At 42.6% G+C, this 12,748-nt stretch overlaps 1 protein-coding gene across 1 annotated transcript in view; it reads left to right on the plus strand.

Moving 5' to 3' along the window:
- Window positions 1-519: 519 nt before the first annotated feature.
- Window positions 520-12,748, plus strand: part of LOC135091967 (kinesin-like protein KIF7) — a 20,218-nt gene continuing 7,989 nt past the window's right edge. Inside the window, 18 exon segments of the mRNA XM_063990038.1 lie at window positions 520-641; window positions 858-1,041; window positions 1,418-1,563; window positions 2,289-2,411; window positions 2,778-2,952; window positions 3,691-3,914; window positions 4,398-4,604; window positions 5,123-5,271; window positions 5,522-5,733; window positions 6,018-6,225; window positions 6,758-7,116; window positions 7,494-7,615; window positions 8,323-8,472; window positions 8,991-9,131; window positions 9,876-10,015; window positions 10,953-11,106; window positions 11,365-11,550; window positions 11,728-11,898. Of these exon segments, the coding sequence (XP_063846108.1) occupies window positions 612-641; window positions 858-1,041; window positions 1,418-1,563; window positions 2,289-2,411; window positions 2,778-2,952; window positions 3,691-3,914; window positions 4,398-4,604; window positions 5,123-5,271; window positions 5,522-5,733; window positions 6,018-6,225; window positions 6,758-7,116; window positions 7,494-7,615; window positions 8,323-8,472; window positions 8,991-9,131; window positions 9,876-10,015; window positions 10,953-11,106; window positions 11,365-11,550; window positions 11,728-11,898 (3,081 nt within the window). The 5' untranslated portion in view covers window positions 520-611.

Below are 12,748 nucleotides of genomic sequence, written 5' to 3' on the forward strand. Positions count from 1 at the left end.
CAGAAGTAGGTGGTGGTTGAAGGGGAAGAGAAGGGAATGAGAGGTGGTAGTGGAAGGCCTCGTAATGTTAAGTACAATAAATACAAGATTACAAGGACGAGCAATGTTAAATGCAATAAATACAAGATTACAAGGACGAGCACCATAATAAGAGTGAATGTAAAGACAAGACCTCTCCCTTTCACCAGCACTGGAACGTCACGCCTTACAAGGGAACACTGAAATTCGCTCTTGCTGATTAAAACGGCCGAAAAAGACACAAGGACAACCTAAAATTGATGAGTGAGTAGAATAAATCATAATTTGACGTCTTTATGTTAGTTTAAGTAGGTAAATCATCTTCCTGCTTAGATATTTCCCTGTTGTAAATTGGATTGTTATAATGAAAAGTACAATAAAAAATTATATAACTATACAAAAAAACACCAAAATATATTATATTATTTTAAATTATATATACTTAGCAAAACTTTTCTTAATTCAGTAGTTAATTGATACAAAAACACCACTACACAACCCGGATTAGTCTTTGTTGACAAACATTTCAGGGAGAGTCGTGAAGGGAACTCGCCTGTGTGTTATGTTTATCATGTGTCCCCGGTGAGGTAGACATGGAGGTGCCCATCAGAGTGGTGTCCAGGGTAATACACACCTTGAATTTACTATTTACTGCATCTTTTGTGACCTGTGATTGCTGTGAAGGGAAGAAATAGGGCCCTTTAGATAGACGGGTCATCTGGGGAGACTAGGGTTGGGTGGGCTGGACGGAGCTGAGATAGGCTAGGATAGGGACTGGGATTAAGGCAAAGAGGAGTGACTAAGGGCCAAAAGAGTATTCCTGTCGCTTTCCCCCTCAGATCCGGCCGTGCAGCAGCCAGGAGCAGGGGCGCGGGCCGTGTGTGGAGGCCGCCCCTGCTTCTTCACAAATTATCCTCGGGTATGACCACTTCTGTGACTTCGACGCCGTGTTTGGCCCCGCCGTCACGCAGAAGGAGCTCTACCTCGCCTGCCTCGCCGACCTGGTGCTCAACTTTTTTCAGGGTAATTAAAAAAAAAAAATTATTTGATATGTAAGTGTTTCTTCTTTTACTCCTCAAATGCTTTCCCCCGACACTTGTGGAGAATGTGGGTCCCGCCTGGCTGGATCTCTCTCTCTCTCTCTCTCTCTCTCTCTCTCTCTCTCTCTCTCTCTCTCTCTCTCTCTCTCTCTCTCTCTCTCTCTCTCTCTCTCTCTCTCTCTCTCTCTCTCTCTCCAAATTATTTCGTTTTTACTCCTTTTATCGTCCATATCTACCTTTTTTATCTGCTCTTACTCCCTTTCTCTTCCCTATCTATATTTTCCTTCTATTTTTACCTTTGTCTCCTCCCTATCCACCTCTTCCCTCTCCCTCACAGTACTTCTGCCTGCCTCCCTCAGGATACAATGTGACAGTGCTCGGGTACGGCCAGCGGGGCTCCGGCAAGACCTACACTCTGACGGGGCCGGACTTCCTGTGGGCCATGAATGAGGAGGAGTTCGGCCTTCTTCCTCAGGCAGTGCGGCATATCTTCAACTTAATGAGGGTGAGGTGTTGGGCTGCCTTGTCTAGCCTTGCCTTGTGTAACCCTTGTTTTGTCTTAAAGGGACATTTCATTACATAGATCACAATTTGGCAACCTGAGTGCCAGTTTTCGAAGCCAGGTCAAAAGGAATCGTCAAAAAATTGGAGGATAAGTGTCTTGTAACCTTCCTTTTGAGAGTTTAACATAAGATGGAGGAAATACAGAAGCAGACAGAGAGCTCCAGAGTTTACCAAGAGGATAAATGATTGAGAATACTGGTTAACTCTTGCAGTAGGGAGGTTGACATGAGGAGGAGGAAATACAGAAGCAGGCAGGGAGTTCCAGAGTTTACCAGGAAGACAAATGATTGAGAATAGGTTAACAGAATAGGTAGACAGAATAGGAGTGAGAGAAAGTAGAAAGTCTTGTGCCGTGAGGCCACAGAAGGAGGGAAAGCATGCAGTTTACAAGATAAGAAGAGCAGTTAGCATGAAAATACCCCAAAAACTAACCATGCTGATCAACTTCTGTATTTCTGTCCCCCTCAATGGTGCAGGAGAGAGATGGACAGAATAGAGGCAAGAGAAAATAGAAAATGTTTTGCAGCGAGGCTATGGGAGAGAAGACGTGTAGAAAAGTACTTAGCCTAAAAAAACATCCCAAATTTAACTTTGCCGAACGTATTTATACCTGAAAATCAACCTTAGTGATCAATTTCTCTATTTCATTCCCTCCCGGTGGTGCAGGAGTGCCCGGGGAGGGAGTACCGGATCCACGTGAGCTACATGGTGGTGCAGAGAGATGCCGTGTACGACCTGCTGTCCGCCACTAACTCCTACCTGCAGCTCAATGTTCTGGAGGATAATATGGTGTGTGTTTGTTTGTTTGTGTGTTTGTGTGTTTGTTTGTTTGTGTGTGTTTGGGTGTTGTGTTATTTATTTTTTATTTTTTATTTTTTTTATTTTTTTTTGTTTTGTGTGTGTGTTGTGGTGTTTGTAATTTCCTTTCTTCAGTTTGTTTTCTCTTTTTGTGTCTTTTCTTTTCTTTTCTTTTGATTATTATTATTTTATTTTTATTTATTTATTTATTATTTTTTTATTTTTTTATTTTTTTATTTTTTTATTTTTTTATTTTTTTATTTTTTTATTTATTTATTTTTTTGTGTGTGTGTGTGTGTGTGTGTGTGTGTGTGTGTGTGTGTGTCATGTCCTTCTAACAAAGCCACTCCTTCCAAGGGCAACGTCGTCATCCCAGGGCTCAACGTGATAGACTGCAGCAACATTACCGAGGTATTCAACTGCCTGGAGGCTGGCTTGGTGCACCGCCACACTGCCGCGCTCCACAACAACGACCCCTCCACCTCACACGCCATCTTCTCCCTCATCCTCGAGCACCAGTGGAGTGATGCGGGTAATCTGTTTGTCTCTCTCTCTGTTTCTTCTGTTCTGTAGCCTTGAAAGTTGTGTGTTGTTAGGTTAGGTTCTGTTAGGTTAGGTTCTGTTTCTTCTTTCTTGTCTCTAGCCTTTGAGTTTTGTGTGTGTTGGTACGTTAGGTGTGTGTGTGTGTGCGTGTTGTCTTTTTGATATGCTAGTCTACTGTTTGTCTCTATTTATTAAGCTTTGAGTTTGTGTGTGTGTGTGTGTGTGTGTGTGTGTGTATGTGTTGTCTTTTTTGATATGCTAGTCTACTGTTTTGTCTCTATTTCTGATTCTTCTCTTTCCCTTTGAGACAGCAAGAAAAGTGCCTTAAATAAAGAGCATGAGTGACAGTACCTCCCCTTTGAGACAGCAACAAAACTACCTTAGATAAACAGGTTAAATAACAATACCTCCTCTAAACAGCCTGGGTGACAGTACCTCCCCTTTCAGACAGCAAGAAAAGAACCATAGATAAACAACATGAGTGACAGTACCTCCCCTTTGAGACAGCAACAAAACTATCTTAGATAAACAGATTAAATAACAATACCTCCTCTAAACAGCCTGGGTGACAGTACCTCCCCTTTCAGACAGCAAGAAAAGAACCATAGATAAACAACATGAGTGACAGTACCTCCCCTTTGAGACAGCAACAAAGCTGCCTTAGATAAACAGGTTAAATAACAATACCTCCTCTAAACAGCCTGGTTGACAGTACCTCCCCTTTCAGACGGCAAGATGAAATACCTGTACTCCCGCATGAACTTTGTCGACCTTGGTGGGTCCGAGAGGCTGATGCAGTTTGGTTACAGTGACTTTGGTCTGCCCAGCGAGGACTCCTTCTTCCTTAACACAGACCTCAAGGCACTCAGTAATGTGATCCACTGTCTTGCTGACCAGTCCTACTCCGGCCCCATCCCATACAAGGAATCCAGGCTGACCCATATACTGAAGGTGTGTGTGTGTGTGTGTGTATATGTGTGTTAGGGGGACTGTGTGTGTGTTAGAGGTCATTCTGTGTGCGTGTGTGTGTGTGTGTGTGTGTGTTTGTTTGTTTAACAAGGTAACAGAATAATGGTTTATTTAACTTTTTTTTTTTATGTTTGTGATGTATTTTGGTAAGAGTATTATTTATTTTGTTATCTTTAGCTATTCTATATTAGGGATGTGTGTGTGCGCAATAGAGTGACAGGATATTATAAGATAGGTGGATGTAATGAAGCAAAACTAAACAATTCTCTTTTTCTTTACATTTCTCCTCTCTCCTCATGATGCATCAGAGGGAAACAGCCTTGGTATAATGAGAAAGAAATACATTCTTCCTCCTTTTCCCTTCCCAGAATGTATTTGGAGGAAACACCCTTGATATAACAAAGAAAAACTAAACATTTCTCTCTATTCTTTACATTTCACCCCTTTTTTTTTTTCCCTCCCCAGGATGCGTTTGGGGGAAACAGCCTGAGCCTCATGGTGTGTTGTCTTTCCCCATCAGCCGAGGATTTTGACGCCACTTTTAACACCCTTAAGTACGGCGGCCTGGCTCGCTACATCCTCAACTGTCCGGCTGTCAACATGGCCATCCAGAACAGTGCGCCGGCCTCCTCTGCCACCCTCACCCCCTCCTCTCCCCACACAACGCTCAGGGTATGTGTCTAGAGGGAGAGAAGTGTGTTTGTCTAGAGGGAAGTGTTTGGTATGTCTGTTTGTCCGCTTGCTGGTTGGTTTTGTCGCTGTTTGTTTGTTTGTTGGTTGGTTTGTCTGTGTTTGTGTTGTGTGAGATTATAGTTTGTGTTTATTTTTTAGTTTATTTGTTATATTATATCATTTGCACTCTTATCCAGACTGGCAGTCACACACAGGCCAGCCCAGACAAGGTATAACACACACATACACACACACATCTACACTATTAACCCTGTCAGTCCCTGGTAGAAAGGAGTAGTAGTAGTAGTAGTAGTAGTAATAGTAAATAAGGAATTCTATCTATCTAAATACCAAGCCAGACAAAGTAACACACACACACACACACACACACACACACACACACACACACACACACACACACACACTCAGCCTTAAGTAGAAAAGAACATTCACTAAATAAACGCACAAAAATAACATTACACTAACCGCCCCCCCTCCGTCCCCACCCCTGGCCACAGCACCAGTTCAGCAGCAGACAGTCGACGCTGACCGGTGTGCAGAGCAGCGTGCAGCAGTCCCTGGCCACTGTGCAGCAGTCCACCACCACCAACACCTCCGGGCCGCCCACCGAGGACCTCCCGCCTCCGGAACCTGAGGACATCTTCAAGTAAGCACCGTCAGGAAGTGTGTGTGTGTGTGTGTGTGTGTGTGTACTCGTATGTAGGAAAGTTGGCTTTTTTAATAAGGATGAGGAGAAATTTTAAAGCCTAGCTAGTCTTAAATTTATAAAGGGAAGGATATTAACTGCCAGACAATAAAGAATAAAAGAAAGTAAACAAAACAGCTAGGATAAAGAAAAATTAAGAGAAAAAAAAGCCAGACTTACCAAGACCACTAACACAGTCCACCACTTCTAGATTCCAGTTCGCAGCATCACAGTGGCAGCAGCTCGTCTCCAGCGCAGAGGACCTCTTGGCGGAGATCCTGCAGACGTCCCAGGTGTCGCCCACAGAGAAGACCCGCATTGAGTCGTGGATGTGCATGAAGGCCGAGGCAGAGGAGTGTATTGGAGCCGACCTTGGGGCCATGCGCTTCAACGCTGCAGCCAGTAGGGTGCTGGAGGTCATTGGTGAGTGTGTGCGTGTGTGTGTGCATGTGTTATAACTCCAACCTTTCATCTAAACACCAAGCCGTAAACACAGACACAGGAGAAGTAAACACAGCATTCCGCCTTCACTCAATCCCTTATTTAAACAGCAGATCATTTATTCAACCTCTTTGCTATGCCTTACCTAAATTCTATCCTTTCATTTAAACAGCAAACCACAAACACTACATGTAAACACAGCATCCCACCTTTACTCAATCCCTTTATTTAAACTGATCCATAAACTCACTCCCTTTATCCTTCAGAGGAGCTTAGCGAACCAGAGATCACCGGCTCAGTCTCCCCGCTCTCCACCACCACCGCCGCCTCTGACAAGGACTCCAGCGCCTCCTCCTCCTCCTCCTCCTCTTCCTCTGTATCTTCCTTTGGGGAGGAATTCTACGACCAGCTGGCAGTTTTAACGAGAAAATTTACATCCGTCACTGAGCAGCTGGTGGAAGGTGTGCAGGACAGGTGTGTATGGGTGGTGTGGGCAAGTGGAGGTGGTGGAAGATTCATAACAGGTGTGCAGGACAGGTGTGGGCAGATAGAGGTGGTGGAAGATTCATAACAGGTGTGCAGGACAGGTGTGGGCAGATGGAGGTGGTGGAAGGTTCCTAACAGGTGTGTATGGGAGGTGTGGGCAGTTGGAGGTAGAGTAAGATTCATAACAGGTGTGCAGGACAGATGTGTATGGCAGGTGTGTGCAGGTGAAGAAGGTGGCATGTAATTTTGTATTTACTGATTATAAGGAAGTTGGATTTTCACTATTCTCTCTCTCTCTCTCTCTCTCTCTCTCTCTCTCTCTCTCTCTCTCTCTCTCTCTCTCTCTCTCTCTCTCTCTCTCTCTCTCTCTCTCCACTTCTGATATCTTTCCCAATAAACAAACAAACCAGTCTTGACTAATTAACACACTGACAACTAGCACCTTCAATAAACCCTATCTTTACAGCTTATTAATTGACATAGACTGGATAAAGACAAATAAAAAAACACTTTCTTGCAGCTGCGACACACAGACAAACATACGGGCAAGCGCTGAGCGTCGACGAACCCAGAGGAAGAACGACAGGCTGAAGGAAGAAGATGAAGATGAAGAGGAGGAAGATGCAAAACTCCCACAGCGATTAAAGAAAGTCTCATCCACATCTAGACTTCACAGGGGGCTTCAAGGGGCACCATGGAGGACTAAGACAAATGCAGGAAGCCCCCATAGAAGTCCGTCAACTGGGCCCCCTCCTGTGCCGCTTAGGTCTGAGGAACGCCACAGCTCGGCACTCAAGAGGGATGCTAACTCAATCCTGTCTCTGCTGGAGGAGTGCGGGGTGGACACAGACTCTCAGAAATCAGGGGAGAGTGATAAAGGTCAGTATTAGGGTAGGTTAGATTTGGTTAGGTTAGGTTAGATTAGGTTAGGTTTGGTTAGGTTAAGTTAGGTTTGTCTTATACATATGTGTGTTCATTCTTGTTCTTCTTTTCACGGTTTTTCTCGAGTGACAAATTGGTTAGGTTTGTGTTAAGATATTTGTTTGTTATTCATTCAATTTTTTTTTTTTTTTTTTTTTCCTTGAGTGAGGAATTAGTTAAGTTAGCTTAGGTTAGGTTAGGTTTGTTTTTCTTTCTTGTTCTTTTTTGTTGTTTCTCTAGAGTGAGGGTGGTTTGCATTAGGTCAAGTGAGGTTAGGTGAGGTTTGTCTTCAGATACTTGTGTTTCATTCATTCTTGTTCATATCTCCCACACAGAGCTGGAAGAGGAGGAGGAAGAGGAAGAGGAAGAGGAAGAGGAGGACTGCCGGACATCAAGAAGGAAGTCAAGTTTCTCCATTTCATCACAAGTGTCGGAATCACCAAAGAAAATCCTCAAGGTATTGTTTATGTTGTGTGTCTCTTCTGTTTATTCTTTCAGTGATGTATTTCAATGTTATTTTAAACTTTTAACTTGTATTTTTGTCTAAGGATGTTTTATTTTTGTTTGTCAGATTAAAAAAAGATATGCTAAGTTAGATTTCTGGAGGTTTATTTATTTATTTATTTATTTATTTTTTTTTTTGTCAGATTGAAATAAAATTAATAACAGATTTTTAAGTTTTTTTTTTTTTTTTCCCTCATTAATTGGTGAAAAATTTGTCACTGAAAAAAAAATGATGCTAACTTAAATTTCTAATACTTCTGTTTCTGTGAATTTTATTGTATCCTCAAGATTTTGTATATATTGTATGTGTATTGTACATATTCTTTCAGGGCTATATTTCAATGTAATTTTAACTTTTTAACTTCCATTTCATCTTGCAAAGGATATTTTTTTTATTTCATTTATTTCATTTAATTTATTTTTATAAGATCCCTTAGTACAAGTGAAAGATTTATCAGATTAAAAAACACTGTACTAACTTGAATTTCTACATACAATAACACTTCTTATACATTATTTTTTATGGTATGTCTATCTGTTTATTTTACCACTCCATCCTTGATATTGGTGCAATCTCTCTATCTCTCAGTATATCAGTGCAAGATTGGTATTTCTCTTATCTCTTGAACTCTTTCCTCCTCTCTACACACAAAATCTCAGTGTGAGGATGAATCTGTGTCGTTGGTGGAGGAAATGAAGCGTGTGTCGGCCTCTAGGGAGTCTCGGCGAGGGCAGGTGCGCCGGGTGAGCATGGAGCTGCGGACGGCACAGCAGAGACTCAAGCAGCTCAACGCAACCATCAGGCTGAAGGTAAACCATCAAACTCAAGGTGGATCAGCACAAACTTCAAGCAGATTCAAATATAGACTCCACAGAAAGACAGTATTTAGAAGGAGCCACTTAGATGCTCATAAGGTTCAAGATAGACTCACATACTCACACAGACATTCACTTTCTTCTCTCCCCAAGCTGTTCTATTCACTCCACTGATCTCCTTGTCAGTCTATCAAAACAAACACTTTATTTCACTCCTCCACCTTTCCTTCCACTCCACACTTCCATCACTGCCACAACACTTTACTTCTCCACTTTCTTCCATCTTTCCTTTCACTCCACACTCACCTATCACCATCCAACACTTCACTCCACCTCCTTCCTCCACCTCTCCTTTCACTCCACACACACCCATCACCATCCAGACATCCTAATCCACACTTTTCATCCACCCAACACCACCAAACACTTCCACTCTTCCACGTCTTCCTTTGCTTCCACCCCCAACTCTCACCCACCCAACACTTCCCTCCACTCATCCACCCACCCAACAGGAAGCCTTCATACGAGAGCTGGTGCGGAGTGGAGGTGAGGCGGAGGTGACTAAGCGAAAGTGTGAGGCCAAGATGTCAAGACTGGAAAAGGAGGTTCATCGCACACGCCAGCTGCACCAGGAGACCCAACACCAGCTCAAGGTCAGGTCACAGGTCACAGCGAGATCAGAGATGTGGTGTTTTTAATCTTGTCCTCTTCCTCTTTCCTTTTTTTATTTTTTTCTACTAAAGTCTTGTCCTCTTTCTCTTCTCTTCTCTTCTCTATTTTTTATCTTGTCATAGAATTGTGAAAACACCCTTGAAAACCCCAATAACTTCCACTAGAATCATGAAAACACCCTTGAAAACCCCAGTGACTTTCATCAGACCCTTTTAAACTATGAGAACACCCTTGAAAACCCCAGTAACTTCCCCTAGAAAACCCCAATAACTTCCACTAGACCTTATTGAACTTCTACTAGAATCATAAAAACACTCTTGAAAACCCCAATAACTTCCCCTAGAATCAAGAAAACACCCTTGAAAACCCCAATAACTTCCACTAGACCCTATTAAACTTCCACTAGAATCATGAAAACACCCTTGAAAATCCCAATAACTTTCCCTAGAATCAAGAAAACACCTTTGAAAACCCCCAATAACTTCCACTAGACCCTATTAAACTTCCACTAGAATCATGAAAACACCCTTGAAAACCCCAGTAACTTTCCCTAGAATCAAGAAAACACCCTTGAAAACCCCAATAACTTCCACTAGACCTTATTGAACTTCTACTAGAATCATGAAAACACCCTTGAAAATCCCAATAACCTCCGCTAGACCCGTTTAAACTATAGAGATCTTACAAATGCATTTACAAGCACACCTATGACTCGACCCCAACAGGAACTGAGGGAGGGAGAGTCCCCAAACATTAGCCAGTTCAGGAGCCGCGTGGACACTCTGAAAAAGCAAATCTCGCACTACCAGAAGAAGCTGGCGACCCTGGGCAAGGTGGCCGACATATCCCAGCAAGGGGACTCCAAGTAAGGCAACAAAAGATGATGTTTTAGAATGTTTGTGGCTGAGACGACAGGGCAAAGCTACATGAATGGTGTTTTATCTTATACTTAGAAATGCTTTGCTCTCTCTCTCTCTCTCTCTCTCTCTCTCTCTCTCTCTCTCTCTCTCTCTCTCTCTCTCTCTCTCTCTCTCTCTCTCTCTCTCTCTCTCTCTCTCTCTCTCTCTCTCTCTCTCTCTCAACAATTGTTTTCCAAGGCCACAAATACTTAGTCAGGTTCTCAAGAGTATCTCTCCTGTTATTCGTGTAAAAATGTTGTTAATCTGTCACTAGAACCATAACAATATGCTAAACTTCATCACAACTGTTTTCCAAGGCCACAGAAATGCTTAGTTAGGTTCTCAAGAGTATTTCTCCTGTTATTCGTATAAAAATCTTGTTAGTCTCCCACTAGAATCATAAAAACACCTTTATAAACCCTTGTATCTTCACCATGATTGTTTTTTAAGGCCACAGAAGTTATTACTGAAGTTCTCAAGAGTGTTTCTCCTGTTGGTAGTGTGGAAATCATGTTAATCTGTCACTAGAACTGTAAAAACATCCTTAAAAATCCATGTAACTTCAAGTAGAGCCTTTGCAAAGTAGTGGAAGTGAGGGGCAGTGCAGAAGTGTCTCAGAATATCCCACTTATTATGAGATTTGATGGGAAGGTGTAAAAATAGAAGATATGGGTGAGAAGATTAGTAGGTACTGAAAAAAAGTGACATGGGATAGGTTAGGTTAAGTTAGGTTAGGTTAGTAGATAGGAGAAAGGGAGAATAATAGAGAAATGGATGAGGAGTAGTAAACATGGATGAGAAATAGTAAACCTAATGACAAAAAAGATACTTAGAATAAATAAACATATCAAACTACACTCGCACACTCAACACCCAAATAACCACTCGCTTTCTCCACCTCAGAGTGACGGAGCTGGAGGGGAGCGTGAAAGAGATGCGACGGCAGCAGGCGGAGCTTCAGACAAGACTCAGGGAGGAGACACAGAAGAAGGAGGAACTGGAGCAGCAAATTATTCACGACCAGCGACGTATTAGAGAACTGGAGATCAAACTGAAGGTATGTGAGGCAGATAGGAAGGGGAGGTAGGGTACTGGGGGAGGAGGAGGGGAGGAGGGGTACAGGGATGGAATAGGAGGGAAAGGAAGGGTGCTGGGAGGGGAATAGGAGTAGAGAAAGGGTGCAGGAAGGGGATAAGAGAGGATGAAGGGTACAGGGACGGAATAGGAGGGGAAGGAGGAATAGGAGGAGAGAGAGAGAGAGAGAGAGAGGAAGTAACCCCGCCAAACCTAACCAAACCCATCTCTCCCCACTCAGCAAGGGGAGGGTGAGGTGGAGGGGGAACGAGGGTGGCTGGTGGAGGAAGAAGAGCGGATCTTGAGTCTGCGGGAGGCGACGGAGCAGCTGCAGCAGGAGGTGGAGCGGCGGGAGGAGGCGGTGAGGCACAGGGAGAGAATGCACCGGGAGAAGGTCAGACTGCAGACCTCCCGTGCCGACTGTCAGGTGAACACTGGCTTCTTTCTTGTCTTGTCTTGGTGGTAATAGAGGTGGTGGTGGTGGTGGTGGTGGTGGTTATAGTACTGCATTGTGTTCTGTATCTTATCTATTCATATGGTAAAAAAGACAACTTTTTTTCCTCTCTTTTTTTCCTCCACACATTCACAATCACTTCACTCCCAGGCTGCAGCAGAGGAGGAGGAGGAGGAGGAGGAGGAACCGGAGGAGGGTGAGAGGGAGGAGAGGAGTGTGGGGCGGAAGGAGGAGGACATCAGGGAGGAGATCTCTCACCTCCGGGACGCCAGGGACTCCCTCATGATGCACCGACAGAAGCTGGACCGCAGAATTCACAAGGTGGGCAGCAGGGCAACATTGAGCGAGGCTTGGTGATAGATAGATAGGTAGATAAATAGATAGATAGATAAATAGGTTTATTGATCAGTGTGAAAAATTACACTAACAACACACAAATGCTTAATGAGTACGAAATAACTGTAGACTGCTAAAATTAAGTGTATTGCACAAGAAGATACATAATATTGCACTAAACAAGGAACTGCATAATAAATCATAAGGTTAGTTGCATAATAGTGAGATTAAGAAGCATAAAACAATAAATATAGATTAATGTAATAACCAAAAAGTGATGGGCCCAAGATTAGTTTCATAGTAGTGAGATTAAGAAACAAAGCCACAAATATAAATGTAATAACTGTAAAAAGTGACGGGCCTAGGGTTGTTAACATTGTAGTGAAATTAAACATAAATCATTGTAATAACTGTAAAATAACTTAATTTTGATGGGCCTAAGTTTGATTACGTAGTGAGATTAAGAAGCAGAAAAGAGTAGATCTAAATCCTTATAATCAGTGTAACAAGTAATGGGGCTTATAAAGTACATGGAAGGACTAAAATTATCACAGATTCTTAATACAGCATCCAGGATGAAAGGAAGTACATGAGGAATAGTGTGACAAATGCATTATGGCTGAATTTCAAGAATGTCCGAAGGAATTTTACATAACAGTTCATTTACTGATACTTGGACTTCTAAGATAATTTTGCATACAATTTCAGTGTCAAATTTCTCAGAAAATGTCAAGTCCTTCACTAATAACAGAATCTTGTAAAATGGACTTACCAAATTGCTTATCATTGCTTGAACTATTTATAGATTTCTCCAGTTCAATATTTGTTTTATTTT

The sequence above is a fragment of the Scylla paramamosain genome, chromosome 39 (genome assembly GCF_035594125.1).
Source record: "Scylla paramamosain isolate STU-SP2022 chromosome 39, ASM3559412v1, whole genome shotgun sequence".
Lineage (NCBI taxonomy): Eukaryota > Metazoa > Arthropoda > Malacostraca > Decapoda > Portunidae > Scylla > Scylla paramamosain.